The following is a 27,823-nucleotide window of genomic DNA, read 5'->3' as shown; positions in this document are numbered from 1 at the left end:
AACCTAAGGTACTTTACCCACCACAGTGAATTTCCATTGGCTAGCAGTGAAACCTGTGATATAGCCCAAATTCTTAATTATAACAAGAATTTTTTTTTTTGCAAAACACAGCTATAATATTTGAGTTAGCGCAGGCTCAAGCTTGTGTCCGCATGGCATGGCGCAGAGCTGTATGGATCTACCTGCCAGGTTTCCTGTGTGGGATAGCCTTTTTTATTTGGTTTGGCCTATGTGTTAGGCTTCTTGGCACAATTTATTGACTGGGATCTAGTGCTGGAGTGGGTTGGACAAGCACCTGATCACACTTATGCCTAGCTAGCTTGAACATCTGTGCTGTGCTCCTCTACTGTCCCTCTTCTGTAGTTAGCAAAGGAACGGCCACCCCAGGTCTACTTGTTTCAACTGGCATAGCCTCGCCCAAAGTTGCATGAATACGCAGTGGGTAAAAGGGTTGGTTTTGTTTATTTTTTCTATGTAAGAAAGGATGAAGCTGTTGTGGTAGTAGAGGAGGAGGATGGAGGAACTGGGCAGTTCCAGCCTTTCCATTTCAGAAACCCAACACAAGTTCCTCACTTGCTGCCCTCAGCCGTGCAGCCAGAGACCGTGACAGTCATTCCTTCCCGTGTGTTGTGGTTTAACCCCAGCCAGCAGCTAAGCACCACGCAGCTGCTCGCTCACGCCTCCCCGCTCCCCGCCCCAGTGGGATGGGGAGGAGAATCAGAAAAAAAAAGTAAAACTCATGGGTTGAGATAAGAACAGTTTAATAATTGAAATAAAATAATAATAATTGTAATGAAAGGGAAGATAACAAAAAAAGAGAGAAATAAAACCCAAGGAAAACAAGTGATGCATAATGCAATTGCTTACCACCCACTGACCAATGACCAGCCAGTCCCCGAGCAGCAATTGGCCCCTCCTGGCCAACTCCCCCCAGTTTATATACTGAGGATGACATCCTATGGTATGGAATATCCCTTTGGCTGGTTCGGGTCAGCTGTCCTGGCTGTGTCTCCTCCCAGCTTCTTGTGCACCTGCTCGCTGGCAAAGCATGGAAACTGAAAAATCCTTAACTTAGGATAAGCGCTACTTAGCAACAACTAAAACATCAGCGTTATCAACATTCTTCTCATACTAAATCCAAAATACAGCACTGTACCAGCTACTAGGAAGAAAATTAACTCTGTCGCAGCTGAAACTGGGACACCATACATGGAGCATGCTCCAGGGTTACTTATAACTCACAGTCTCCTAAAAAAGACCAGAGTTTCAATTTAGACATGTGTTCCATGATTTTGTGTGTGGAGTGCCTGGTCCAGTCTCAGGCAGAGCTTGATCCTGCAGCAAAGTATTGCTCCTTTTCACCTTCTCCCAGCTCCAAGTTTCCTCCTAAAGAACAGGAAAATGGCCTGTTCATGATGATTGTAGCATTAAGGACACCTCTGGAATTTGTCAGTCAGTGGTCTCAGTATGGCCAGAGGGTTCCAGAACTTGGACCCCCAGTCTGGCAAGCATGTTTTGGTGACTTTTTGGGTCAGAAGTGAAGATGAGGTGTGGCGAGCGTATCAGTGTGATTGTGCCTACCCCCAGGGATGTTACTATGCCACTTCTGCAGGACTAGTAAGGCCTGACCTGCTATGAGTGAGGCTAGCAGCCCTGGGCTTGAACTTCTAAAAGGCATTACTTTTCCTCAAGAAACTTTGCCTTGAATTAGTCATTAATTCTTTATCATTACCCATTAATGATTCTAAAACCAAAGTGTTTAGCTTAATGAGTTTATTACTATAGATGCTAAAAAGTGTAATTCTGCTTAATTTGGGGGAATATCGATTCCCAGGAAGGGAACAATTCAGGATGAGTTATATTGTGCTAAGTGAACCTGTTTGGCCAAATACTCTCATAGCATAGTAGGGGAGCAATGAAAAGAAATGTGGTCCCACCCCTTCATTCACAGGTCTGAGTAGTTCCCTGAAGGGAGTGTAGCAACACAGCTAATTTACTGCTGGTAGCAACAGGTGGTTTTCTGGAGGAACAAGTGGCAGTAAAACTGGATTATAAGAGTGGTTCTGAGTCACAGTCTCCTGGGTTGCTCGTGCGTTGGTCATTGCTCAGAGATGAGCTTGGAGTCTAACAACCAGCTAAATGGTTTAGAGGATTTTCCTGTTGAGGGTGAGGTTGCAGAAGTATGACTGTTGTCTAGTTGCCTCTGCAGTGCTGTACACAGCAGTAGAAGGGAGACTTGGAGCTGACCCTCTGCATTACTAGCTGATGGCGTGTCCAGCTCTTCATATACCCAGAGGAAGACTATGTGCAACCGGTGCTCAGTGACTTGCAGGTACATTGCTGCACTGTGCCTAGTGTCGAGCATTCTCCTTAGCCTCCAGATATCATTCCTTCATTTTTAGTGTCAAGTGGGAAAGACAATCTATAGACCTTCATTGCAGGGGCCCTGGGGTTTCTCTTGACATCTCCTGCTGTGAGGAAAGATGAACCATGACTAAGAACAGGCTCACTTCTGAAGGCAAAATAGTTGCTGTGTCTGAAGAAAATAGCTCCTTCAGTATTATCAAAGATATGAAAATGTGATCCATTGTGGGCATACTGACATGGAGATCTGAGTAGCCTGGCGCTGACAACAGTCTTCACACTGCTCATAATTTGTGGAGAGCCCTGCTGAAGTGCATGACTAAGTTGCTCAACCACACCTGAATCTGGGTTCTTGGGGAATAAAGTCTGTTCTGTAGCTGCTTCCTGTGTTGCAAAGGTGTGGGTGATTTTAGCATTAGGCATCAAACATCACTGGCTACTTAGGGAGTTAACATGTTCCTAGAATCACTTGTTGAACCAGCAATGCACATTGGTATAGCTGATACTACATGTGCCTGTTTACAGCCTACACCAATGGTTTTGCTTCCTTTGCACTGTAGTCTTTGTGCTAGACTTTTCTATGTTTTTCACAGATTTGGGGGGACATCAGAGACTAGAACTGCTCCATCTATTCTCAGGTTGCCTATAAGCTGTGCAGGCTTGCATGTGGAAGTGTTGTTGCTAAGTTAATTCCTCATACCTCAGACCAGCCTGATGGATAATAGAGTTGGAAGCAGAGATAAACAAGTCCTCCCCTGCATATCAGGCAATATAATTGCAAAGCCAAATTAAAGGGAGTATAACAACTTCTAATCTAAGTTTAAGGTGGCCCTGCTTTCCCTGGAGATTCAACTGGATGATCACTTCCAACTTAAATTACTCTACGATTCTAACAAAACAAGGATTTTTTCAAGAGAAACTGCAAATCCATTCTCCCAGCTCTGAAGTCACAGGGGAATTACTGGGACTTCCTGTGCAGATCAGAGATGAGTAAAGATCACACTCTTTCCATCTGTGGACTTTGTGAAGCACATCAGTAATTCATATACTAGTGAGTTTACTATTTCTGGCATTAGTGAAATCATATTCACCTCTGTGTGCTCTAAATTTGCCCCTAAATTACCTATAGAAATGCCCACCCTAAATTGCACATAAAAATGAAATAAAAATTCACAACTGGCTGGATGCCCCCTGCAGACCTGTGCTGACTTTATGGTCGCTGTCATCTTAACAGTAGTTACTCTTGCTTAACCCAGTGAGGTGAAGGCTGGATTGAGCCCTATCCCTGATTGTCTACTCTCCCTACAGTGGATGAATGAGGAGACGTTATGGTATGTACAGCAGGTGCCAGGCACCTTCTACAGCACTTTTATTTCCTCTTCTTGAGGAATTCACAGACAAAATAGATGGTGACTTGGCACTCAGAGTCGTTCCACTCTCCTGTGCTGAGCATTTCCACACAGTCCTCGCGGCCAGCTGGGTCGTGAGGCTCCCCTTCCTTCCAGTTACTGTAGTTCTGCAGTGGGCTGCTGTCTGCGTACACAAAGTGTCCTTCTTTTTCCATGTCGTTCAGCCCAATGAAGGCTCGGAAGAGGCCGCTGTTGGAGATGTAGTCAGCGATCAGGGCATTGGTTGCCTCATCTTTAGGCATGGCCAGTGTTCCTCCTCTGTCCCTGCAGTGGATCAAGGCTTCTCTGTAATTCTTCTCTTCTTTCACGATGTAATAAAATTTCTCGTCTGTCTCCCTGATGCCTGCTATAACTTTAAAAGGGAAAAATAAATTGTTTAATGGCACGTCAACAGATACTGAAGGTGCTTCTGTTCCAATATGACAATGAGATGATGTTTACATTAGAATTAATAAAAGGGAGAGAGGAAAAGTATTCCCACCACTGAATTTGTGATGAACAATGAGGACATGATCAGAGACTGATGCTACTAATGGGACTGACAAGCACCTTGCACATGTTAGGACAAGAACTATTCAGTCCTGATTGGCATGTGTCTCCTGTGACATTTAAGTTTTACTTCACAGATATCTAGTACTAATCAAATTAAGGCATGCTAAATGGTCAAATAGCAATGTCTAACTCTGGGTCACCCCTGTTGCTTTGCATGTTTTTGAATACAGATTGTGAAAGAGTGTCTTGGGATAGAAGCACAGGGGTAAAGATAGCTTTTCACGCCCTTTCCATGTAGAGGAAAATCAACGTGACTGCTAAAATAAGACATTTTAAAGACAGCCTGATGTTCAGAGCTGCTGTAGCCACTAAGTGGCATTGACTAGGAATAAAACTGTGGCTGCTGAGCAGCTTTAAAAGGCAAACTACTCAAACAGTGTATATCTTAGTGAATTAAGCAGTGCCAAGGAGCATGCCTGGGCAGGTGGAGGTTGATTGTCCCAGCTGATGGATTTCTGGAATGGTCCTGAGCAGAGCTTTGGCCTGGGGCAACTAACACTCTCCCAAACAATTCAGGAGTTACCTCAGGCACAGTTTAGGAGTTAGTAGAGGGACACTCCTAATAATATGGCATTCAGTTTTATAGGATTTGTAATATAGATGAGTGCTGTTCTGTGCTGCTTGCCCATAGTGCCAGGGAACAGTCTCAAACACATTTAATTTGCTGATACAGACCTAGTCCCAGAAGCAGCGGTGGAGCCTTCTCAAAATCTCTGCTATGCCAGGAAACGTGCTTCCTTCCTTTCAGTGGGGGCAGTTTGCACCGTCCACCTGACAGCGCTGCCTGCAGACATGGTTTCCTATAACCCATGTCTTTGAGTGTTGGTCCCTTGTTACAGGAAAATGATGCTTGCACTGAGGGGAGCACTAGGAGTACCATGTCTGCAGCCTTCCTGTGCAGTGGAAAGACCAAGAGGTTCCTATTGCTTTTCGTGCCTCTCTGGAGCAGATTGAAAGAACCTTTTTCCTTTCATTGCCTGAGTGGCTGCTGAGCATGAGCAGATTGATAGTGCAGAGGTGGTTAGCAGGCCATGCCTTGTGCTTTTCATGATTCTTTCTGTTGTGCTGTTGATAATTTCTGTATTGTTTTTGCTTTTAATCATTAGCTGCTTATATCTTTACAGGCGTAAGACTGTTTCTTTTCCATATGTTTTCAGAATGCCTCGCACCCACTCTCTGGGTCATCTATGGATGCTGCCATAGAGCAGCAACGATAGAAGAATAGCAATGATAAATGTTATAGGAGCCAAATAAATCACATCAAATACATAAGGATCCTTACCATTTTTTACAAACTTGATGGACGTGTTAAGACGAGCAACATTGATATTCAGCTGTCCAACAACTCTGCGGTATCTTCCACAGTCACAGACTGTGCCTGATGCAATACAAAGGATAGAGGATTTATCTGTTTAGAAGCGTTTGTGCTTGTGCATGGAGGGTTGTCTGTAGCCCACTTCCAAACCTTCTGAAGACTTGGCTGTTACTTGTGGAGAGCCAGTCTCACACTGCCCCACTGGCCATACCTCTGTTGATCAAAACACTTAGTTCTTTGGCTCTGTACACTCCCTTACTAACTGGCCTAAGAATCCCTACTTTTAAAAATGTGGACAGAAGAATTTGCCATCTTCTTTCCACCCATATCAGTGTGGCATTTGCACATCCTCTGCCCCTCTCATTATGGATTCCACCTAGCTGCAGAGACGTGGCTTGTCATGGTGATCACTACAGGATTACATCTGAATGCCAAAGGTCTACCTTTGTATCTGTAAACAGCACAGGTTCCCCAGCCTTCTAATAAAAATGAAAGCATCCATGAAATGGGGAACTGCTGCTTTCTCAGTGAAGGAGTTTTGTGAGCATGCATAGAGGTGGGATTGGCAAAACTTTGGTGGAAGGACTATGTTAGTGAATTGCTGCATGCAGCTGTGGTACAGCAGTAATAGTCAATACCAACTCAGATAATAACTTTCAAGCACTGAAGTCTCAGTTATATTTTGTTGGTGAACTGAAATTTGGCTTGATATAGGTTGTGTTTGTTCCTCTGTTATTCTCAGGAAGAAAATAAGTTGCTGATGGTCTCCCATTAAGAACCAAACTGGCATTGCATATGGAATCTCTTAAAAATGAACACAACTGTACATTCAAGGTGGGAAAACATTCAAGGTTATTAGGAGTGAGAAGAACTCTCTGGGTCATCAGATCCAAATTCTCCTCCTGTAAGCAAATGCATTGCATTCATCTGACAACAGATTATCCTCTATCTAAAATCACTTATTTTTTCATCCCCATGCTCCTATTAGGAAACTCTTAAAGGACTTCATTCCTTTGGTATTCAGAAACTTTCTTCTAGTTTCCAGCATAAATGTACTGCTGGCCTCTCTATGTGTTAGTTTTTATGATATCAAACATTGCCCATTAATTTAGGTAACTCTTCTCCGTATTTTGTGTATGTTGGTATATTCATAGGCATCAGTCATGTCCCTACCCAAGCCTTCATTTTGCTAAACAAAACTTTTTCAGTCTCCTCCTGTTCATTTCATCTATTCTCAAGTTTTCCCATGGGCCTCAAAATTTTATGAAACTCCAGACAAACTAACCCTGAAATCAAAGACCCAGCAGACTTGACCATTCTGCAGAGAAGGATGCATAGCATACCTGCTTTTCCCTTTTTTCCAGAAACCCCCAATAAGCCTTTGGCTCCTTTGTCACCTGAATAAAGAGGAAAATATATTCTCAGATCTCAGACAGTGCACATGTCAGGGGACTGTATTTGAAAAACCTGTTTAATAATAGATTAACGGTGTGCTTCTGATAGGAGACCCTGATGGACTGTACTGACAGATGTGCCAAGTCAAACAAACCATGATTAATTCTGGTGTATGGAACCCTTTAATAGCTAACTCACTGATAACACAGGCATCTTGTGTGCTGCTGGTTCCTGGTACCACTTCCTTTAAATATAAACTGCAAAATGATCCTGAGGGGCTGAAAGCACTCAAGAAATCTGCGAGAGGTGAGACCTGGGTTCTCTCATTGCCTTGCAGGACAGAACCCTTCCCTGGGTTCAGTAGCTCCATGATGGGATGAGGCACCAGATGAGGCTGATGTGCACGAAGCCACTGTGCAACAGATTACGTGTGCGGGCAGCAGTTAGCGCCTGCACAAAATGAGGTCAGTAAGGAGCAGTGTTTCCTTTCAGATACAGGTCATGGAAATGTGATTTATTTTCATCCACTGCTTTCCTCTTCTTCTGTAAATCATAAAAATCATAGAAATACTTCTCCAAATGCTGTGCTACTATATAAGTGAAGGTGACTAGCTTTTTAAAAAGTCTCAGCTGTAATTAGGATCAGGAACAGCTAGACTTCACTTGAAATTCATGTCAGCTCTTCTTTTATGAATTAAAACCTTCAGAGGTCAAAAAATATTAATGCTTGCTCTGCCTTGTTGATGGCTGTGTTTTGATGGGCTTTTTCCTTTATATGGTTGTGGTTTTTTAAAGAAATGAGGAGTTGGCTGTCATTTTAATTAGCATTGCTTGACACTGCACACACAAGCTGAAGTTTCAGAGTTGCTTCATTAAGAACTTGAATGTTTAATGCTAGATTTAAACAGTGACTTAGTGACCTTTGCTTCTGCAAATAAAGAAAGAAAATGAGAAAAACACGAAAGGGACAATAAATTGTACATTTAGGTTGAGAGAAAGCTTGATTTAAAGGCTCAGAGCATTGGTTTACTTACAGATAAAGATAAGCAATTTGTGGCATTCTTAAATTCTCTTCTTTGGTGATTGACGACATATTGGGAGATAACTATCTGTGTTTTCAGTTGTCTAGGTACTTCTGAAAATTAGTCCCTCAGGCCAAATTCTTTTGTTCTTGTCTGATACTAAGGCTGGCTAGAGGCCATCAAAGGTTTATTAAAAACATTGGGTTGAGGAGCTCCCTGGAGAGATTGTTCCACCCAGCCCCCACATGCCTGGGTTGATGTGCTGGTTAGAGACCACAGAGTTCCCCTGGGGATGGTGGAGTCCTTGCTCGGCTTTCAAGGCAGGTCTCCTTGTGGCAGAAGTACTATTCCTTCTTAAGTAGCTCTTTAGGAATACTGGAGAGGAATTCCTGGGCCTCTTCTCAGATGACTGGAGCATAATTTCATGAAATTATTGTCCAGGTAGGCTTGGAGTCTACCTTGATTTGCAAGTAGTTGTTGTCCCTGGTTACATGAGTGCTTTCTTAAAACTCCTAAAATCCTTTCCTTACCGAGCTGTCCTGTGCACCGCTTGCTCACGTGTCCCACAGCAGTGCAGGTGGCAAGGTGAGGCATCCTGAGCAGCAGCAGAATATTGACTTAGGCCTTCAGCGTCCAAAGCAGAGGCAAAAATTTGGCTTTCTCTTTTAGAGCGTTCAGGTGATTGACTTCACGAGGGCCTGATTTCTCCCTTCCTCTTTTACCATCAAAGAGGACTGATTTCTTTACTCATAAAGCAAATTATTTTAGCCAAGTAAGTCAGATATATTGCACATGGGAAATAAAACGAGAATATCTCAGCTCTCATCACCAATCTTTATGCATAACTTTATTTGGAGGGCATTGGCCACATATTACTCCATACCTGGAACTCTCACAAAACACATATTTACCTTGAGGGGAAAAACAAGAAAATTCCTGGACCAGAGCTTACCCTTTCCACCAATTGGGCCGATTTTCCCAAGCATTCCCTGGTCACCAACATCCCCCACAGGTCCCTTGTTTCCTAGGAGAAGAAATAAAGAGGAAAAGAGTATGGATGGTTTCTGTCATTTCTTTCCCAAGGCACTATTTAGGTCTCTACTGCTGCTATTTTTCCTGGGCATGGCCAGTCTGCATGTGTGGCAAAGTCAAAATGAGTGGAGCCCCAAGGATGGTTGGAGGAGGACAGCACAGATCTCTGCTACTGTAAGATACAACGGTAGGACATTGCAAGGCACCTTAGTACAACTGCCTGTTCAAATGCCCAGAAACATCATGTTGTCTTACAGAAAATACAAACTAAAACTGCTAGTGAGTATTCAAATATTGATTTTACTTCACAGCCAAGCCAGGCTGATGGCAGGTTTTGTCTGGGTTTTTTTTTCTCCACCCCAGACAAAAGCCTTTCCTTCTTCCTTGAGGTAGTGTGCTCATGGCTTTGTGGGGAATCTTTCTCAAAGCAGGAGTGCAAATAGGAAGCTACTAGTTTTTCTGTATGTGCTTTTCCAGTCCTCAGAGCACCGAAATAATGAATGCCTTTTTAACTGATTAATAGTTTAAGTTCTAAAATAGCTGGCTAGTGATGACAGCCCAATTTAGAGAATCTCAGTTTGCACACCAAATTTAACATCACTAAGATGCTTCGTAAATGCTTTGTTACCTGATTCCATTGTGTCTTACCCGATCTTCTTTTTAAGTTAAGAAGCGAAGTCATATGAATGCATTTAAAAATGGAAAAGTTTTTTTTATTATAACAATAATAACAGGGTGATTTTAAAGTCTTAAACCACTGTCAAGGAAGAAAGACTATGGCTATGCATTATCATTAAACTCTAATGATAAATTAAGCTTTTGATTTAGAGTATGCAAACAAGGCTGACACAATCACATCTGGTGCCTCTGAATGCTCTGCCCAGCTCACACTGTGGATATGGGATATGTTTAATAGAGCTGAGTCCTGAGACATCTGTGACTCCTTGTTCTCAGCTCAGATGCTGTTTGATCAGAGGAACTTTGTTTCTCAGTGTATGCCTCCCTTTGCTTTTCTGCAAAATAGGGACAACTGAGACCAAATTTTGTTGGGCATCCTGATGTATTACTAGGAAATAACTCTCAAAATTCAGTTTTAACTAAAGGATCATTTCAGCAGGCAAACAGTAGTCTTTCTGATTATACATATGATCTGGGTAATGATTATATATATGATCTGGGTCTTCTGGATCACACTCATGACAGCCACTTGGGAGAGCAGCAGTAAATGTACAGGTTTATTACACGACTCTTTGAATTCATTGCCATATATAATTGTCCTGTGTATAAGTAGGAATTGCACCAAGGTCTCAGAGAATTGTTAGATTCACTGATTAATGTTTGACAGGGTTGTGAAATCCACTGGTGCAACAGGAATGAAAAGCATTAAACATCACTGATCATATGCACCAGTACGGTTGTATATAATGATATTCACATATCAGTAATAGCCAACAAAGTGTCATAAATACCTTTTGGTCCTTTTGGTCCAACCTTTCCTTGTTTGCCCACTTCTCCTCTATCTCCTTTTTCACCTTCATCCCCTTCCAAAACACAGAAAAAAAGCATCATGGTACATTTCTTTCAGTGAAGTGCAACTATTCATCCTCAGAAATTAAAGTTCACAGGTTTTTTTTCCTACTAATTCACGTTGAAGACACAGTAGCCATGGGATAAATTTCCAGAGAAGACCTGTTGAATCTGGCCACCATTAGGAAAAGCTAAAAACATTCCCTTTTGGAGAGGCTATTCCAGCATAAGTATTATACAACACCAATTTCTAGTCCTACCCTCTAAGCCCTATTAGCTATAAAGCAGATAAATAAGCCAGTCTTTCTCTGTTGGGAAACCTGTACATGCATGGAAGAACTGCCAGGGAAGGAATAGGAATTTATTAATTGTTCCTAGTGACTCTGTAGTGACCCTGTGTTCAAGGTATGCAGATGCTTTTGGAATGAGAGGAATGTAAATATGTTGAAATAGATCTTAACATAGACCTTAGCACTTAGTATGGCAGAAGTCTTGCCTTCAGTTTTTGACAGGTGACATTTATATGTTGATATAACAAACATGTTTTGCAAGTACTCCAATGCTTTGTTTTGAAAATGTCATACACAGAGTATCTGTAAGAGGTAAAATCATTGCATTTATTACAGTAGTGCAGAGATTTCTCCAAATGAGATCAAGACCCTATTACACAGGCTCCTGTTTAGTACTATATAAGTGCTCTTACTATTGTAAGAGACAGTCTCTCACTGAGCAGCTTACAGTCTAAAGGAGAAGACGGCAATTAGTAGGAAAGAAATGTTATCTCCTTCCTTAGGCAGCATACAATTTTGCTTCACATTATGCAGGAAATTGGAGGCACGTCTGGAGCTGATTTTCTTATCTTCTACTTCTTAGTTTTGAGCCAAATCCCAAGAACATCTTTCCTCTTTTTTTTTTTTTTTAAGACAAATGTTGAGGGGGGACAACCCCTGCACCCCTTTGCGACAAATGACCAGCACTGAATACAGGCAGCCTTCCAAAGCTTCTCCCCCTGTCCCCTACCTTTGTCCGCAATAAGCCTTGCCATGCGGTGGGAAGCAGCGCTACAGTCTTTTGGCCAAGCCAGGATCTCACGTGTGAGTGGCAGCCAGTTGTGTCTGTGCCTGCAGCCCAGAAGGGGAGAAGAGGCAGCAGTTCAGCATACAGAGTACCCAAGGGAGGGAAGTCTGTCTGAATGTCAGCAAAAGAGAAGTGAGGACAGAATAGCATTACGTGACAAGACCAATAACCTGTCTCTCCAAGGATGTTGCCTCCAGCCCTGGCAGAAGGTGCTCATGGAACTGGGTGTGCTGAGGGTGACTATGACCCAGGCAGCCACTTCCAGCCTCCCACGAGCAGTGGTTTAAAGGGCTTGCCTGAGCCAAGCACTGCATCCAGACCACTCGTGAACAGCCAGTAGTGATTCTTCCCTGCACAGATTAGTCCTGTGCCTTTTAAACCCATTTATATTTTTGGCCCCTATAATATCCTGTGGCAAAAAGGTCAATGATATAATTATGTGATGAAGAAGAAAGTAGCTTTTCATGGTTGCTTTCAGACTGATCGTTTCATTGGATCTCATTCTTATTTTCTGAAAAATACTGCCCACTCATTCCTGATTTACCTTCTCCTACTTCCGTAGCCATAGGTAGCATATCGTGGGCTGTTCCGTGGGGTGATGACAGATGAGAAGTGGTGCATATTGATTGCAGCATATAAAATGTAGTATTAGCTGTTTGGCTCCTTTCCATGTCAGTTACATGGACTGGACTGAGTCTGTCCCTGTATGCCGAAAAAACCTCCAGTGTTGGGACTCTCTTGTGGAGGGCAGAGTAGTCCCGTTGGTCAGGATGGGGGGATCCCACTGGGGAGGATGTTCCCGCTGGGGGGGATGGTCAGTGGTCCAAGCTGAGGAAGATAAAGGGCTGAACTTCTGTCGGTGTTAGAGGGAGGAAGCATTTGCTAGAGGGATGGACAAGGAGGAAACATGTCGTGGTGTGTTTGCTGGCTCACTCAGGTGCTTTGTTTGTTTTTAACCCTATCTGCTACAGGACAAAGTAGGAAGGGAAAAGGCTGTAAGCAGCCAGCAATAGAAATTTTAAATATTTCTATTTTCACTAGTTCTTAAAAAATGCTCGGAAAGTCAGTATATGTTTCCAAAAGCCAAGCTCCTTAAATATCCAGTTGAAGTTGTGGGTCTGAGCCTAGAGCTGATGGAAGGATGCCTGCTTGTACTGGGTTCCTGTTTAGAGATCATCAAACAGCAGAGCTAGAGAATGTACTGTTTAATTTTGCTGTTGGCCTCAGTGCTAACAACATTTACAACTGAGAAATCAAGAAATTCTCCTTTCCAAACCCACCTATGAAACCCTTGAGAAAACTGTAACAGTCATTTCCCAGTAGTTCAGAAATTCAGAAAAGATTCCCAGAGGCTGACAAAGGGCTTGTGAAATGAAATTCCAGGAGAAGGTTAAGAGCTGATCTGATCACGGTCTGCAAACCTATACAGGGGGAGAAATGTGTGATAATAGAAAGGAAGCAGGGTGTGATTCAAAGGCTGGAAAAGAGTCCTGACTAGAAATGCAACATGGGGATTAACAAATGGACTGTGCTCTCCAGAAGGGGAGGGAGAAGTAGGAGACTCTTCATGTCCAACCTTTCCCCATACAATGAATTCCTTTGTCTAAGATACGCTGTAACTCTGGGTCTGGTGTAGAAACTGCTGAGAGTTTCTTTGGCCTGTGTCACACAGGAAAGCAAACCAGATTCCTGCTGACCTTCCAAACCAGGAGGACCACCCATCACCCTGGCAGTCCTAATTGCTTCTCTCAGGCCAGCTAGTTACATTCCCCGTGGCTTGCAGACTGCTCTGTTGGGTTAAAGGCTCTAGAGAGACTGATATTTTCTGCAGAAAATATCACTTTTCTGTGTGAGAAAGATGGTTGGTTGTTTTTTTTTTTGTAAGAAACATTGCTTAGACAGTTAATCTTAGAACTAGAGCCCAGGAAACAAAAGCAATATACCAGTGGAGAAGCTGTGATTACTTTCTGAAGGTGTTTTCTTCCAATCTCAGTTTCAACATTTTGAGCTGCTAAAAGCTGCAATGATTTTTTCTGAGAGACTTCGGAGCAAGCTTTTCACACACAGGGCTGCTGGAGATGAAGCTAAGTTGCCCTGTATGGGCCATCAGACTGAGAGTTGGAAGATGAAAGGGATAAAAGGTGTGGGAAAGTTTGTTCTGAAGATTTTGAGAGATTAGGGAGCGTCTCAACTTCTGTTGCTAACACCTCATGTAGTCCCAATTTTTGCTCAAGCCCTCTCAAAGCCTAAGGGAGAGGGAAGTAAGAACTATCACCTGTTTCATCTTGGTGTAAAGCAGCCTAACACACTTTGCCTTAGTTTCCCTACCTGGGAAAATGGGAAGAATAATAATTTGCCTATCTGTAAGGGAGGGAAATCCTGCTTTTCTTTTCATATTGCAGCTGAGAATGGGTAGGCCATTACAAAGCAAGGGTAGAAGCAAACAGTATTAATTAGTGGTGCCATCTCATTGTTAATTTAAGACTGAATTACGCCCAGTGCTTGATGATATGGTGTTATAATTATAAATGCATTGTGTCCTCCAGCTGTTCTGTGCAGTCATCTCAGATTTTGGCAAGAAACGTGAACTCTTGGGTTATGCTCCCCCCTTGTGGTGTTGGTATGATTTGCAACCAGGTAGGAGGGATTGTGAGAGGCTGGTTGACTTTGTTTTGGGCAGGGGTTGAGTTGGCATTGTCTCTAATTTAAAATAAGCATCTCTCCCTTTCCCCTGGGACTTCATGTGGACAGGCCATACCGCTGTATTAGCCACTTTTTTGTAATCTTCCAGAAAACTGAATCTAAATCCTGGCAGTACTCTGAACTGGGTTTTTGCATTGTGTACTACTGTGCTTTGTGCAACATGAGTTTTCTTACAGAAGAAAACCCCTCTGGTCCCTGACCTCATATGCTTGTAGCCTATACCTAGAGATTAACCTCTCCTTTGTGCTGCTTTACACTTGGGGCAGTGTCAAGTTAAGTTTTAACCTAATTAGCGGATTGTCACCTTAAAACTGTGGTTGCAAGGATGTCAGATAATGCACTGCACTAGCATTTGAAGCATGGGTGAAGCACTTGGAGCCAGTAGCTGAAGCAAGACCATTTCTCAACCTTGTTAGTATTCCCTCAAGCTGATTCACTTCTGTGTCACAGATTTAAAATATCAGACTATTAAAATGGAACACATGAAACAATAAATTACTAGACTCTTCCAGCTTGGGACTGTGCGAGACAGGAGGAAAGCAGAAACTATAAGCAGTAAATGACTGTTGCAGCCATTAAAAAATTTTAATTGTAATTGAGAGGGAACCTTAGTCCTTCCTTCTCCTTTAAACAAGCTTAGGAAGATGCTGAAGGTCTAATAATCAGCAGGATTTTTAGGCAGTTGAAAGGAGCTCTGCCTTTTTAGGAGTTTCACTAAATAACACAATGTTGAGAGGTTACATTTTGTAAGAATTTAATTAGTAAGAATTTACTGACCTTCAAGTGACTTAGATTTCCTTGACGAATCTTTTGTAGGCAATTTATCTTGTATTTTTTATTTTGTATTCATGAATTGAGGAAGTTTTCAGGTCAAATTGTTCACATATGTTTAGTAACTCTCCAAGTCTCGTGATCGAAGGCTGACCCCGGTTCTTGGAGAATCAGGGTGCAATCCCTGGGGATTATGGAGCCCACATTTATCTGTAGAGACCGCTCTGCATCAGAGTTAGAGCATGTCTGCAGGCTGCCTAAAGGCTGAAGCTGGGAGGAGACTCCTGGCTGGGTTTATGTGTGTGTTTCTCTGTGAGCACATAGTCTTTTCACTCGGAGCTCTGCTGAGAGACTCCCCGCGTCCATGCAGGGTTTTACTGAGACACTTTGTCAGGTGTGCTGGCAAGCCATGGCCTCAGGTCAGCTCCAGTTCCTGTCTTCTGACCAAAAATACTACAGAAATGTTAATGCTCTCTCAGCCTCTTCTTTCGCTGGTATACTTTCCTCCACACTCCAGGGCATATCCACCCTTTCAAATGATAGAAACACCACTTATGTTGCGCTACAGCACAGTCGTCCTCCTACATCAGATACTCTGAATTGAAAAAAGCCTACATCCAGCCAAAAAGTCCTTGAGGAGCCCTGGGAGCGTGACTGATTTGCAGTGAGGAGGGGAAGGATGGTTAATTTTGATTAGTATGCACTTGGATGCTTTGCACTGCTTGCAGTAGATGCATTTAGCATTCCTAGGCATAGCCAATGTCCCACCACAAAGGCTTTGTATGCAATCTATTACAGGGTTCATGCGTGACACAGTTCTGCTGAGTTCCATGTTTCATGCTCGTAGTCCCACCTGAGGTGGTGTAGGGACCCTCTCCACCTCCACAGACAGAATATGAAGAGTACAGGTGATTTCTCCTTGTCCTGGGTGTTAAACTAAGGAGACAAGGATATGTGCATCGTCCTAAAGCCTTGAGAACCCTCCAGGAGCAACTGAATGCCTTGCCCTCCTGGAAGAGCTTTGCAGAGAGCCACAGGATTAGCTCTGCAGCCTGGGGACACAGAGTCACGACCCCAAGCAGGGTGAACCTTTGCATCACTTGAGCACGCACAATCTCTATTGAGAGGTTTTGTCACCAGAGGGAGTCGCAGACTCCAAGAAATAAGCAAATACAGCCCAGTTTGTCTTTCCAGTGTCCGAGCACATCACAGCTACGTCAATGGAAAGCCTCAAGATTTCCTCTAATTTCACTTTCGGTGTCTTTTAGATCCTTAGCAAATTTCCTGTAGCAGTGGGGATTCTTGCTTTCAAGCTGTATCTGGCTAGTGAGGACAGGATTTCCTGACATCCTCTGCCTGTCTGACACGCTGTCCTCTTCCCCGTCCCTCCTCCCTTCAGCCCCCAGCACTGGCTTGCATGCCTCCCTCCCCTCTGCCTGATGTTGAGCAGTCTTCTGATCCTGTGTTGAAGTAACTAAACTCACTAAACAGAGGAATATAAATAAGGCAAATAATACATATTTTTCGTGAGTGAGCTGAATCAGCTGAGTGAGAAGTCTGATGAGTAAACAGCCGAGCCAGCATAAGGTGAAGGTAGGAACACATAGAGTGGGGGGAAAAGAAGATGTTGGGCCTCCCTTTTTGGCAGAAAACCTGACAGATGAGTGCAGCTGTAGTGTGCAACTGCACCCATAGCCACTCTCCCACGTGTCCTGCAGGAACATGCAGGGCTCCCACAGATTCCGCCATCAGAAATAAAGCATTTTTCTCACAAGGTCTTGGACTTGTATTTTTTTACCCAGTTCCAAATTAGACAACAGGGGCCCTTCCCTGGTCAAATAGAAAGACTCTTCAAATATAAACTGGATTGTCTGCTCGCTTTTCTGCTTTCCACTTATAAACATCCACTAACTTCAGTGGAAATACCCTCTTCTCCTATTGCATTGCATGAGCCAGACTCAAGCCTTCAGTAGGCTCAGTGAAGCTCTGCTGACTTGTATTATTTGAAAGTGTTGGCCTTTTCGCATGACTGGGACATATATTATTTCACAAAAATAATTAAAATTATTCCTGATTCTGTTTTCACTTAGTCTGCCCAATTTAATTTTCCCGGACTATTCCCCTGCCATTCTGACATGATCTCAGAGACCCACAGATTTTGGTGGCTTCAGTGAGGAATCAGACTGACATTGGTAAGAAATACAGACCCAATATCTTTTGAATTTATGTATTTAAGCCCATACATACATGCTTTGTAGCTCAGGCTGATAAATGTCGGAAACTTAATGTATGCTAAAATGAGGAAGTCTAAAAGACATGAAAAATAGAATTATGTGTTGAAATTAAAGGGCTCCAGATCAAACGTGAGGCGCTAAGAGGAAAGTTTAGTTATAGGTTTGAACAGCCTATAGGATGTGGTAAGGCATTTTATATTTTCGGAAGGAAATGTGGATAACAGCATATCTTGTTTCTGAGAGAGTTTGAGATTTTCCAGGAGTGGAATTGCGTAAGCGCAATTAAAGCTGAGAGATGGACAGCTATATTGGAGACCACAGCAAATGCTATTTTGAGGGGCCAGCCAATGTCATAGAGTTTATAAGCATCATTTGTCAGAAATAATAATAAGGAAACGTTTTACATCTAAATTGCTATGGGAAACTCCCGGTATTCTTCAGATTTCATCTCATTCCAGTTTCTCAACCTGGATCTGATTCAAGACCTTTGAAGTTCCTGTGTCTGGATTTCAAAGGAAATGAGCTGGGACCTGGGACAGATAGCAAGATCTGGAGCTGGTCTCTGAAGCACTGAGCTCCCACGAATCCAAGTGAAATCAGCTTCCGCAGAGCCAGCCCTGCCCCGGTCTTCTTCTCCCCCGGCCATGCTTTTGATAGGAGTTTAGGAGTCAAAGTTTTGGGGCCTCTGCTTATTTCTGCCCTCATGTTGTTGCTTATTGACTTACTCAGACCAGGTCAGATCCCATCTCATCTACGTCAACAGCCCACTTAAAACTTCCTTTGCAGGTTAGACAAAACTGAGCTTGCAGTCTCCAGGCGAGAGCAGGCTAGAAGAAAGGACAGAGCTGGGACACCGGTTGAAGGCAGAGCCCAGGGCAGCAGAACCTGGTGTTCTTGCCGCTGCCAGGCCATGGACCAACAACTGGTGCTTTTGCTCTCGCTGCATTAGCTGCTGCCTCCCCACAGTCCCAGGTCCTGTCTCAGCAGCAGCAACAGCCAGCCTGCTTCCAGGCTTGGAAGGGTGGAAAGTAAGCAATAGGGCCATGACTAATTTTGCGAGGGCAATCACTTGGCTGCCCTGGGAAATTCGTTGTTTTGTTTATGCTTGATCTGGTTCTCTTTGGACTCAAGAAGTCGATGGAGTACAGAACTTGGCATTTATTGCCCTAGTTACTCAGCTGTGGATCAGCATTACCTAATATAAGTTTTCAGAGGTCCTGTGCCACAGCACTCCAGATAAGACCATGTTGTTCCTAAACATCTCAGGTCAAACACTGAAAATTACTAGTTACGAATACTGAAATTCTGGTTTGGTCCAAAGCACATCAGTTTTTTCCTTTTTTCATTTCCTAGGGGATTTCGATAAGGATCCTAGAAAATGCCTCACACATTTCTGTTTTTAACTGCTATATCAGCCAGCTTGCTGTGTACCTCGAAAGCTTTTTCAGGAAGGCAGAACAAGACAGCCATTGCACTAGGGCTATGTTCACTAAAATAGTCCCCTCTTTTTCAGAAGAGACCCGAGTATTGCCTAGAAAAGGAAACTGGGAGAGGAGTGCCAGCTTTTGTTTTTCTCTTACTCTTTTTTTCACCTTTTTCTGGAATGCCTCTTTAGAAAATTTCTTTGCATAATTCATTACAAAGAGACTTCAACTTTCGTTTGCTTGCACCGGGGACAGAAAAGCAGCAGATAGATGAAGGGGATAGCAAGGCTCCTGGTTTGCATCACGCAGAACCACCAGAGGTCAGACTTAAACTCCTATTCGTTTCTAATGCTGAGCAGTTTAATTCAGATTGACTTCTATCATTGCAACAGAAAGTGCAAAAGGCTTACAGGACATTTACTGCATTCCTTTTGTTCCTGGGAGACTGCATCCTTCCAGAGTATTTGCTAGTTCTTTGTGTTATACACACAGGCCTCTGGTTTTGCCTCATGCTTTTTGGGAGCTGGTGGGACTGTCACAACTGGTTTGAAGACTTTCCTGGTAATCAGCCTGGAATTACCCTTCCTTTTCATCCCATTGCTCATATCATACTTCTCTTGTGACATCTCAGGTATGAGCATAACAGAGTATATTTTTGAAGGGGAAGAATTTGGCTTGCACGAATTAACTTGGACAAGTTACATTTGGCTTGTACAAGAAGTGGCGAATTTTCACAACTCTAATGACCATTTTTGAATAGATGATTTTCAGGGTGAGCATGTGGAGAGGTTGGGTGCTTGCTCCTGCAGCAACTGTGAACGCCTAGATGATGAAGTGAGTAATGCAACCTCCAATAGTGCAAGAAATAAAGGGCTATAAATTCTGAGCCTCTGCAAGCAACCTCACTTTGCCCTCAGTTTTCTCCTCTCCATTGTGCTGTGTGATGGGAACAGCATTATTGCTGCTGCATAGCACCAGACACCATCCCACTTGTAGCCCACAGACTGGATCGAGCCTACAGGACAATTTCTGCCTTGCACTGAGATAGGTGAGGTGGGACAGTGTAGGAAGTCTTACAGCTAGTTGCTTTGGCCCATTAGACACTCCCGTGTTCATATGGAAGGAGGAAGTTGCCACAATAGGAATCTGGCCTGTGGTGGTACAAAAAGCTGGCCAATGTACTGTGCAAGCTCAGCACCTCTGTCTTGTGGGAGCACCGCTGTGTTCTGCCATAGCCGAAGGTGCTGAACAGATGGAGGTGAGGGGGTGAAAATTGTGCAGGGTGGGTCAAAGCCCATTTTTGGGAGAATGGTGGACAAAGAGGCACAACAGATGTAGCACAGAAAGTAAAACTTAAAGCAACAAAAGTCAGAGACTTGTCCATTGTTAGGGTTAAAGTTTGAGCAGCAAAGTGTTGCCTGTGGCTGTGGTGTGGTCGTAGGCTGGGGATCATGCGCTCTGAGTCTGTAGACATAAGATGGATAGAGGAAAACTGGCAGCGGGACAGACTTCCTTCTGCCGTATTAGGTCAGCATGCTTCATCCTTGACTACAAGGGATGCCTGAGGAGTTACAGGGTAGTTCACACACCCAGCCTGGTCAGTCTTTAATTGCCCAGCTGACTGACAGTCAAAACAACCAGTGCCATTGAGAGCCACTTGTAACTGTCCTGGATGAGCTCAGCTCTGGTAGGAACTGAAATTGGGCTATAGGATCATATCACATAGACTGCAAAATGTATTTGATGACCTGCAATGGATGTGAGCCAGTAATTTGGAGGTGATTTACTCAATACTCCTTTTACCAGTCATGGATCTTGGGCATGGTAATCTAATTTTAAAGTAGTAGTGAGGACCATGCCAATATACTGTTTGGCTCTCTTGTGTCTTGGTGTCAGCCAGGAGGCAGCAGGACTGGTAATGACTAAATCCTGACTTTCTCAGTATCATGCTTGCAAAGAACCATAATATCTAACCTTTAAATGCTCCCTATACAAGCTAGACCACAGAAACCAGCTGGAGTCCCAGCTACTCTCATGTTGTCACCAGACCACCTCATTAGCCTTGTGACTTGTTAAACACAATTCTGTCAAACTTTGTTCTCCAGCCTGCCATTATTCAGATACTAACTAAACAAACTCCCACTAGCTCCCTTAGGGATCATTACATCTCTCTGCATTTATGCTGTGGCAGCAAAAGTTTAAGCTTGGATTGTAATCATAAAGAAATTAACTTGCTGATTAAAAATGGTCCTTTAAGCAACATGCATTTGAATAATCCATCATAAAAACAAATGAGTCTGTAACAGTGCTTCTGACTTGATAATCTTTTTTTTTGCTTAAAATTTAAATCAGTTGCATTTTTTTCTCTCAGTCTGTAGCCTATAGAAAAATACAATGAGTTACTAAAAAGAAAGCAATAGTTTGAACTGCAATAGCCATGGTGTGGAATATATATTTTAGATGTGTCACTGCAAGATAGATTTGTACATCATGGACCTAATTTTTGGCTGAGATACCCTCCAGGCAATTCCATTGACGTTAGCTGTGTTACACAAAAAGTAAGTTAATGCAGAATATTTGGTTTCAGATATTTGCAAAGTGTTTTGAAGATAAAAGACCTGCACATGCCAGAGCTGATCCAGTTCTTGTTGAAATGTGTAGCGAAGGTCCTGTTTAATTCAACAAGAGCTGCTGGATCAGGTCTGATGAATGCAGTAGAGCTGTGTTTACAAGTAAACATTTAGAAATAATGACAGTTCAGTCATTTTAAATATTGCATCTCTTCCTACCTGCAGGTGCAAAGTGAACCATTAACAGTTCACAAGAGGTGCCTACTTTTAGACAAAGTAACTCAATCTGTGGCTGCTAGCAGTACTGGTTGTGTGATGAATACAAGAAGTAAGTGAAGATTTATGTGGCTGGAGAAAGACGCAAAAGGACACCTCTAATTTATATGAGAATATGTGACACTGTTCCTAAAACTGAAGAAAAGCAAATTCAAATCTCCTTGCTTCATCACTTTCCCCTATCACAGTTCCACTTTTCTAGACGTTTGTACAGTCCGCAATAATTCACATCTTTCATCCCCAGCCCATGCCACAAGCCCTCCATGTCTCTATTTTTAAAAATCAGCCTTTATCAGTACTGGTCTCAGCATTAGCAACCTGATATTCCTCACCTTTTGGTCCAGGTAAAATTGTGTGTGTCGAGCAGACATCTGTTGTAGGTCGATTGTCAACATCAAAACCAAAAATCTGAACTTGGAAGATAAAAAGCACTACTAGGGTCCCGTATTTCCTTAGCTGTTGTTCTTTCTTGCTGCTCATCCTTGCAGCTTCTCAGGAAATGCCTTTCGTTGTTACAGTCTTAACAAATGCAGCCGACTCAAAAATAAATGCTCCACTAACTGAAGCAGTGCAAAGATTGGGAGCTACATGCAAGAACAGCTAAATAAAGTGAAGAAAGGAGTTTGACGATGCTGTAGTTATTTCTGTCCTGCACATTATCCAGGATATTTATTTAACACTGACAGCTGTTTATTCCAATTTATCTCTTATCTGTGAGATGTTTGGCTGCTTTTGCCATGGAAAATTTCTTCAATAGATGGGAATATCTCTTTTGTCATTTTTTTTTCCTTTCGGCACTGACTCTTCATGCCCAGCTTTTCACTTACTCAAGAGACAAAAGACTTTGGTATTGTATCCAAGTGAGTACTAATTAGTTATAGGATACTTGTGGCTGGTTGTATGCTGGAAGAGTAATGCAGACTCCATATAACATGTAGAGAGGCTTTTCCACAAAATCTTTTCTCCAAGGGGACTGTTAGTGACAATGGATGAGCTGTGGGTGGAAGTCACTGGTGCTATTTCACACCTTTTGGGTGCCATGTACCAATAGTCCCCAGAGTAGCAAATGAAAAGTTGATGTTATCAATGGGTATTTGAGCCAGAAACCCACAAATGATGGTTTTGTGCTTACAGATTGCTCCACAATGGTTGCTGCAAGCTCAAATTATGTTGGTAGACACAGTACAGAATGATAGACTTCAGGATTGAAACCACAGAGCAGGAGAAGCTTGAATGACTGCAGTACCTCCTCCCATATCACCTTTCCCCTGTACCGGGAGAGACCATATATCAGGACAGTGGTGTAGCATAGGTCCCAGCAGAATGTCATCTTTGGGTTGTCCAGGAGCTGCTGCTGGTTCAAATCCACATGAGGTAGCTGTCAGGTTTTCAGTTGGGTGCTAGGACTTTGAAACCAGGTGTAGGAGGCTTCTTGGATGGAGGAACAGGTAGCATGCAAGACCTCTATATATCCTTTTGGAAGGAACTGTGACAGATACCCATCCATGTGCAATCCCTTCCTAGAAAAAACTCTAGCTTTCTCTTAGGGAGAGCACAGTAACCGGGGACAGCAGACCGTTCGAGGTAGCCTAGCAGAAAACAAAGGGGAGATGAGTATTTGTAATCTTTCAAGGATGTTTGTTAACTTCTGGTTTCTCACACAACGAAGGAGACAGCTACTCAAAATGCTGAACTATGCTTTTGAACTGCCTAGTGTGTGAGAGCACATTTGCTTTCCATTCTAGGCAAAAATTATTTCCTATAATAATAGCTTTTGAGATGCTTTCCTCATTATTTAAAAGAGTGTTAGTTCTTTAGCCCGACAACATTTCAGCCTTTTGGTAGACAGAATAAGTAGCAACACTGATGTAAAAGCAAATACCTTTTCTTAAAGGCTGAAGGAAGGCTTTGATTTCAAGCTTTCATCTGGGATGAAATGTTGGCCAAAGTCCCAAGAGGGGTCAAGACACTCCTCTCCCTCTTTCTTTCTAGCCTGGTTACAGACTGTCCCACTTTTCAAAACACTTTTCTTTTTTGTTAAACTGTATACAGTATTTTTCAGAAGTAAATAGTGGTCTCTGTCCTAATAAATGTCATCTAACTAACACCCTCAAATGTGGCCTTGATAATGGATACACCACAGCTAGAGGGGGAGGAAAGAGAAAGCTGGGATTATAGATGGATAGAGTCGTACCAGGAATAAACTTGTTCCTCTGTGATTTGCGTTGGGCACTGTGCCTCTGACTTGTACACTGTAAATCTGTTTTATTTATCTTTTTCTTCTCTTCACTTTCCATTTTGTGAGCAGAAGGTCAATGTAAGAGCAAGAATAGAGAGCGTAGGAGTGGGAAGCTAGTGTACTTAGCTTTGGAGGAGGCATTTTGGGAAATGTTGCCAAACTGACGTGAATGATGCTATCTGTTCCACAGTACTGAGAGACTTACAGTGACTTCTTTGTTATTTATCTGGGATAAAGAGGGGTAAGTGTAAGCGAGAGAGGAAACCATTTGTTTAACCACTTCAGTTGCTGACCAGGACTAAGCAGGGAACATTTTTCTGATACTACTATTGCTGTGTTCATTTACAAATATTCTCATTCCACATTAGAAAAGAAATCAAGACCCTTCTTTTTTTTTTTTTCTTCCTGACAGTCACAAAACCCCTAAACACACAGTGAGAAATGAAGTTTAATATATCCAAGAACTTGCTGATGAAGGCACTTACTTAAAATGTAGGAGATCCAGATTCAAATTCTTTCTCTGCCTAATTCAAACCAGTGTTTACACTAGAGCCTTAAGGTTATATTGCCTTATTACAAGGCTGTTTGCTAATCAGTTATGTCTTCCTGTATGTTGGACCAGAAATCCTGTCCTGGAGCTAGAAAACCTGCCTTAACAGGCAATCCATCAAAACTGATATACTAGCACGAAAAGCTTGGTATTTTGGCAAATCAGTATTTATCAAACCAGTTTCACTGAAGAATCTGCAAGCAGCTTCATTGCTGATGGCGATTTAATGAGGCACATTGCCTATTGTGCATGTTAATTCTCATTGAATTGGGCTTAGAGAAATGTCTGTAGGCAAGAGAGAAAAACAAACTAGGCAGTGTTGTCCAGACATAAAAGACATAAAGCAAACCTTTGCTAGGGTGTGAATGTTTTACAAGGAAACCCTGAGAAGACACAAAAGAAAATCCTGAAAGATTCTGTTCCTTTGAGATGAGCAGTAGCCAGGTAACCTTTGTGTAGTGCATTGCCTCCTTGGAGTCCAAGTACTTCCTTTGTAATTTGTATTACCTTCACTTGCTTATTCTTCAGACGTTAGCAGTTAAATGTCAATAGACTATAAGGAATACAGACAACATCCTGAAATGGTGTTCATCCAAAGGTGGTCAGATCTACAGCCAATTTTAATAATTTGTAGAGTCCCAGATCCTGTGGTTGAACTCCAGGTTAATACATCTTGCTTATAACCATGGGCTGATTCAGCCAGAAGTGCTGAGTCCACTGGCATCCCTCCTAACCCAAATTTAGTATTAAGGAGAGCTTTCCTGTTCTGTACCTTACTGTACTGAATAAATCTGGGGGCATCTGAAGGAAAAGAAAAAAAGTACAATATTTCTCAGCTTTGGGATCCTAGATCGTTTCAGTTCTCCTGGTATCAGAGGTCATGACAATTTGGAGTGTTTCAGCCTGTCATACCGGATACATCAATCATGGTGGCAAAGTTTAGAGAGAATGGAAGAGGAAAAGCAGTAACATGGTTTGCCAAGTGTAGGGATGAAAGTAATCCTAGGGCTATTTTGTAAAATGTCATTTTTGGTTTTGACACCACGCAATGACTACTCGAGCCTGTAAACACAGTCTCCACCAGTTGTTGTTCCTCTGAGTAAGATATAAACAATGACTAGACCTTGATATGCCTGCAAATAACTGACAAAAAGAACCAAACTAAGGACAAAATTGTCCAAAATCTCCTTGCTTCTATGTTCAGTAAACAGAGCTTGTAGGACTCCAATGATTTTAGGTAATCCTTGTTGGATATTTGAGGGGCTTCATCAGCCTCAGCAGTGTAGAAATATATGTTCCCCTATCAACTATGATCTCCCTGGTTTCCTGCTAGTGAGTTTGAGTCTGTTGACTTGGGTACCTTGAGGGATGGGCATGAGCTTTCCCTGGTCTGACACAGGGATGGCGCTCTGGGAGAACCTTATGTCTGCTTTAGAGCTTACAACCCTTTCTTGGGATACTCCTACCTCTCCTTTCCCACTCCTATCTCCCCCAGCTTTTAGCCCTTAAACAGAAAAGCTGCCCCAGATTCCAGCTGAAAGTGTCTGCTGAGAGGCAGGAGGGATTTGGAGACAGCTGGTGCCCAGGGAGCAGAACAGCTGGTCAGCACTGAAATCTCAGAAGGAGCTTGGGTTGCAGACCACAGATTCAGAGAGCTGCTGGACACTTTATGAGGTGCAGTACTAAACCCTGGACCCTGTTTTTTAAACAGACCTCAATTGTGTGTAACTTCTGCTCACTCAGGTAGCACTGCATTACAACTTTGCATTTCTAACTTTTGCACTTTGCAAGAATTTACTGGCTCAAAGTGAATGTGTTATAAGCAGTTTTATTTCGAACACTTTCATTGAGAATATTCTGTGACAGTTAGCCTGCAGGCTTTCAATTCTACTGAAGACGCCTTTGACTTTACTCATATGGCAACAGCCTTCCTGAGAGGCCTAAGACAGATACCTATTGCTATTGTTTTCCATGCAGTCACTTGGAGAAGCTGTCCAAAAAAGTAAGGCATTCACATATGCATTCAGAGATGCGATAGAAAGTGAAATACTCGGTGTGGTTTGTAATTGTGTTTATCTAAGCGCAGCCTCTTCCTGTGTCAGAACAGATTTTTGCAAACAAGAGGGCAATGATTCAGTTCCAGGGGAAGACTGACAAAATAAACCCCAGCTTCTGCTGACCTGATGCAGTGCTGAACCAGTGTCCTACCCTGGGAAAATATTTCCTGCTTCATTTTCATAAATATTTATGTAATTCCTTCTGGGAAACATGTCTTCTTCAGCAAACTGAACATGCTGCTCTCTGACACAAATTTAACTGTTTGTTTACACATGAGAGATTACGGGCGTGTACCCAGCCTTGGATTTTTACAGTCTTATCTCAGGCATTTCTGTCTTAGAGTTCTCCTTCACTCTACTCCTAGGGATCGCATCGTGTCTTGAGCCACAGAGCTTAGTTCTGGCTCTGGAGTTTGAACATCCCCGATGCTCTTTGCAGAGCTGTTATTTTGAGCTGCAGAAATAGGGACCAACTGTAATGTTCTGTCTGGAATCACATTTCTGTCCTGCCTAGTTATGCCCTTCCCATTCTAGTTTGAGGCTCCTCTCTAAAAAAAAAAAAACCAAAAAACCCCCATGTAAGCAATTAAACAGAAGATTTCATGGCTAATGAATGTATTTATATTTAGAAACAGACCTAAACACAGTGCTGTGAACTGAAATAGAACTGGCATGCAGTCTTTCGAGTTTGCTTTCTAAGTTTATAGTAGGGATCAGCGACAAAGTTATGCACAAGTTGCCCCAAGAGAACACATATGCTCCCCACCATAACAAACTGAAAAAGGTTGATCCTGCTCTCCTTAACATTTTTTAAGAGAACAGAAAAGTCACTGACCTTGAAGTACAGACTGACAGAGCCTTGTACAAAGCCTTGTATTAGTGCAAAACTGAGCTTTGCTTGCCAACACACTAGTGTTTCACATCCATGAAGTGGTGAACTGTGTTGGGTGCTCCAGAGAAAGCCGTATGGTGGGTGGAAGACATAGTCACAAGAGATGGCAGATGCTAAGCTTGTGCCCAGGATAAAACATGCAAATGAGTATGTGGTACCTAGGTGATGTACTGACCTGTGGATTTTTTATGAAACCTGTTTATCATGCAGAGCAATGACAAAACTTCAAAGCACAAGCTCTGTCAGTCCTACAAGATCTTAGTCTCCTGGTCCTAGCATTCAGCTGCTGTGCCTTCCATTACCCATTTGACCTTCTTGTTGAACATGAGTGTTTACAGATTATATAGATTTATCATTATTTAGTTTCTCTTTTTTTCATCTTTTTCAGTTCAAACTCTGCTGCACACTTTCCAA

General features: G+C 42.6%; 1 protein-coding gene across 1 annotated transcript; it reads right to left on the bottom strand.

The window, feature by feature from the left end:
• Positions 1 to 744: 744 nt before the first annotated feature.
• COLEC10 (collectin subfamily member 10) lies at positions 745 to 22,353 on the bottom strand. Its single transcript, XM_009930390.2, has 6 exons — positions 22,004 to 22,353; positions 10,559 to 10,630; positions 9,010 to 9,081; positions 6,984 to 7,037; positions 5,608 to 5,703; positions 745 to 4,125 (listed from the first exon to the last, which is right to left on the bottom strand). Exons 1-6 carry the CDS (start codon positions 22,149 to 22,151, stop codon positions 3,734 to 3,736), a joined length of 834 nt encoding a protein of 277 aa, XP_009928692.1. The 5' UTR covers positions 22,152 to 22,353; the 3' UTR covers positions 745 to 3,733.
• Positions 22,354 to 27,823: the final 5,470 nt, after the last annotated feature.

Source organism: Haliaeetus albicilla, chromosome 3 (genome assembly GCF_947461875.1).
Source record: "Haliaeetus albicilla chromosome 3, bHalAlb1.1, whole genome shotgun sequence".
Lineage (NCBI taxonomy): Eukaryota > Metazoa > Chordata > Aves > Accipitriformes > Accipitridae > Haliaeetus > Haliaeetus albicilla.
The sequence above is the reverse complement of the archived record's forward strand: the minus strand, read 5'-3'. Positions and strand labels throughout refer to the sequence as shown.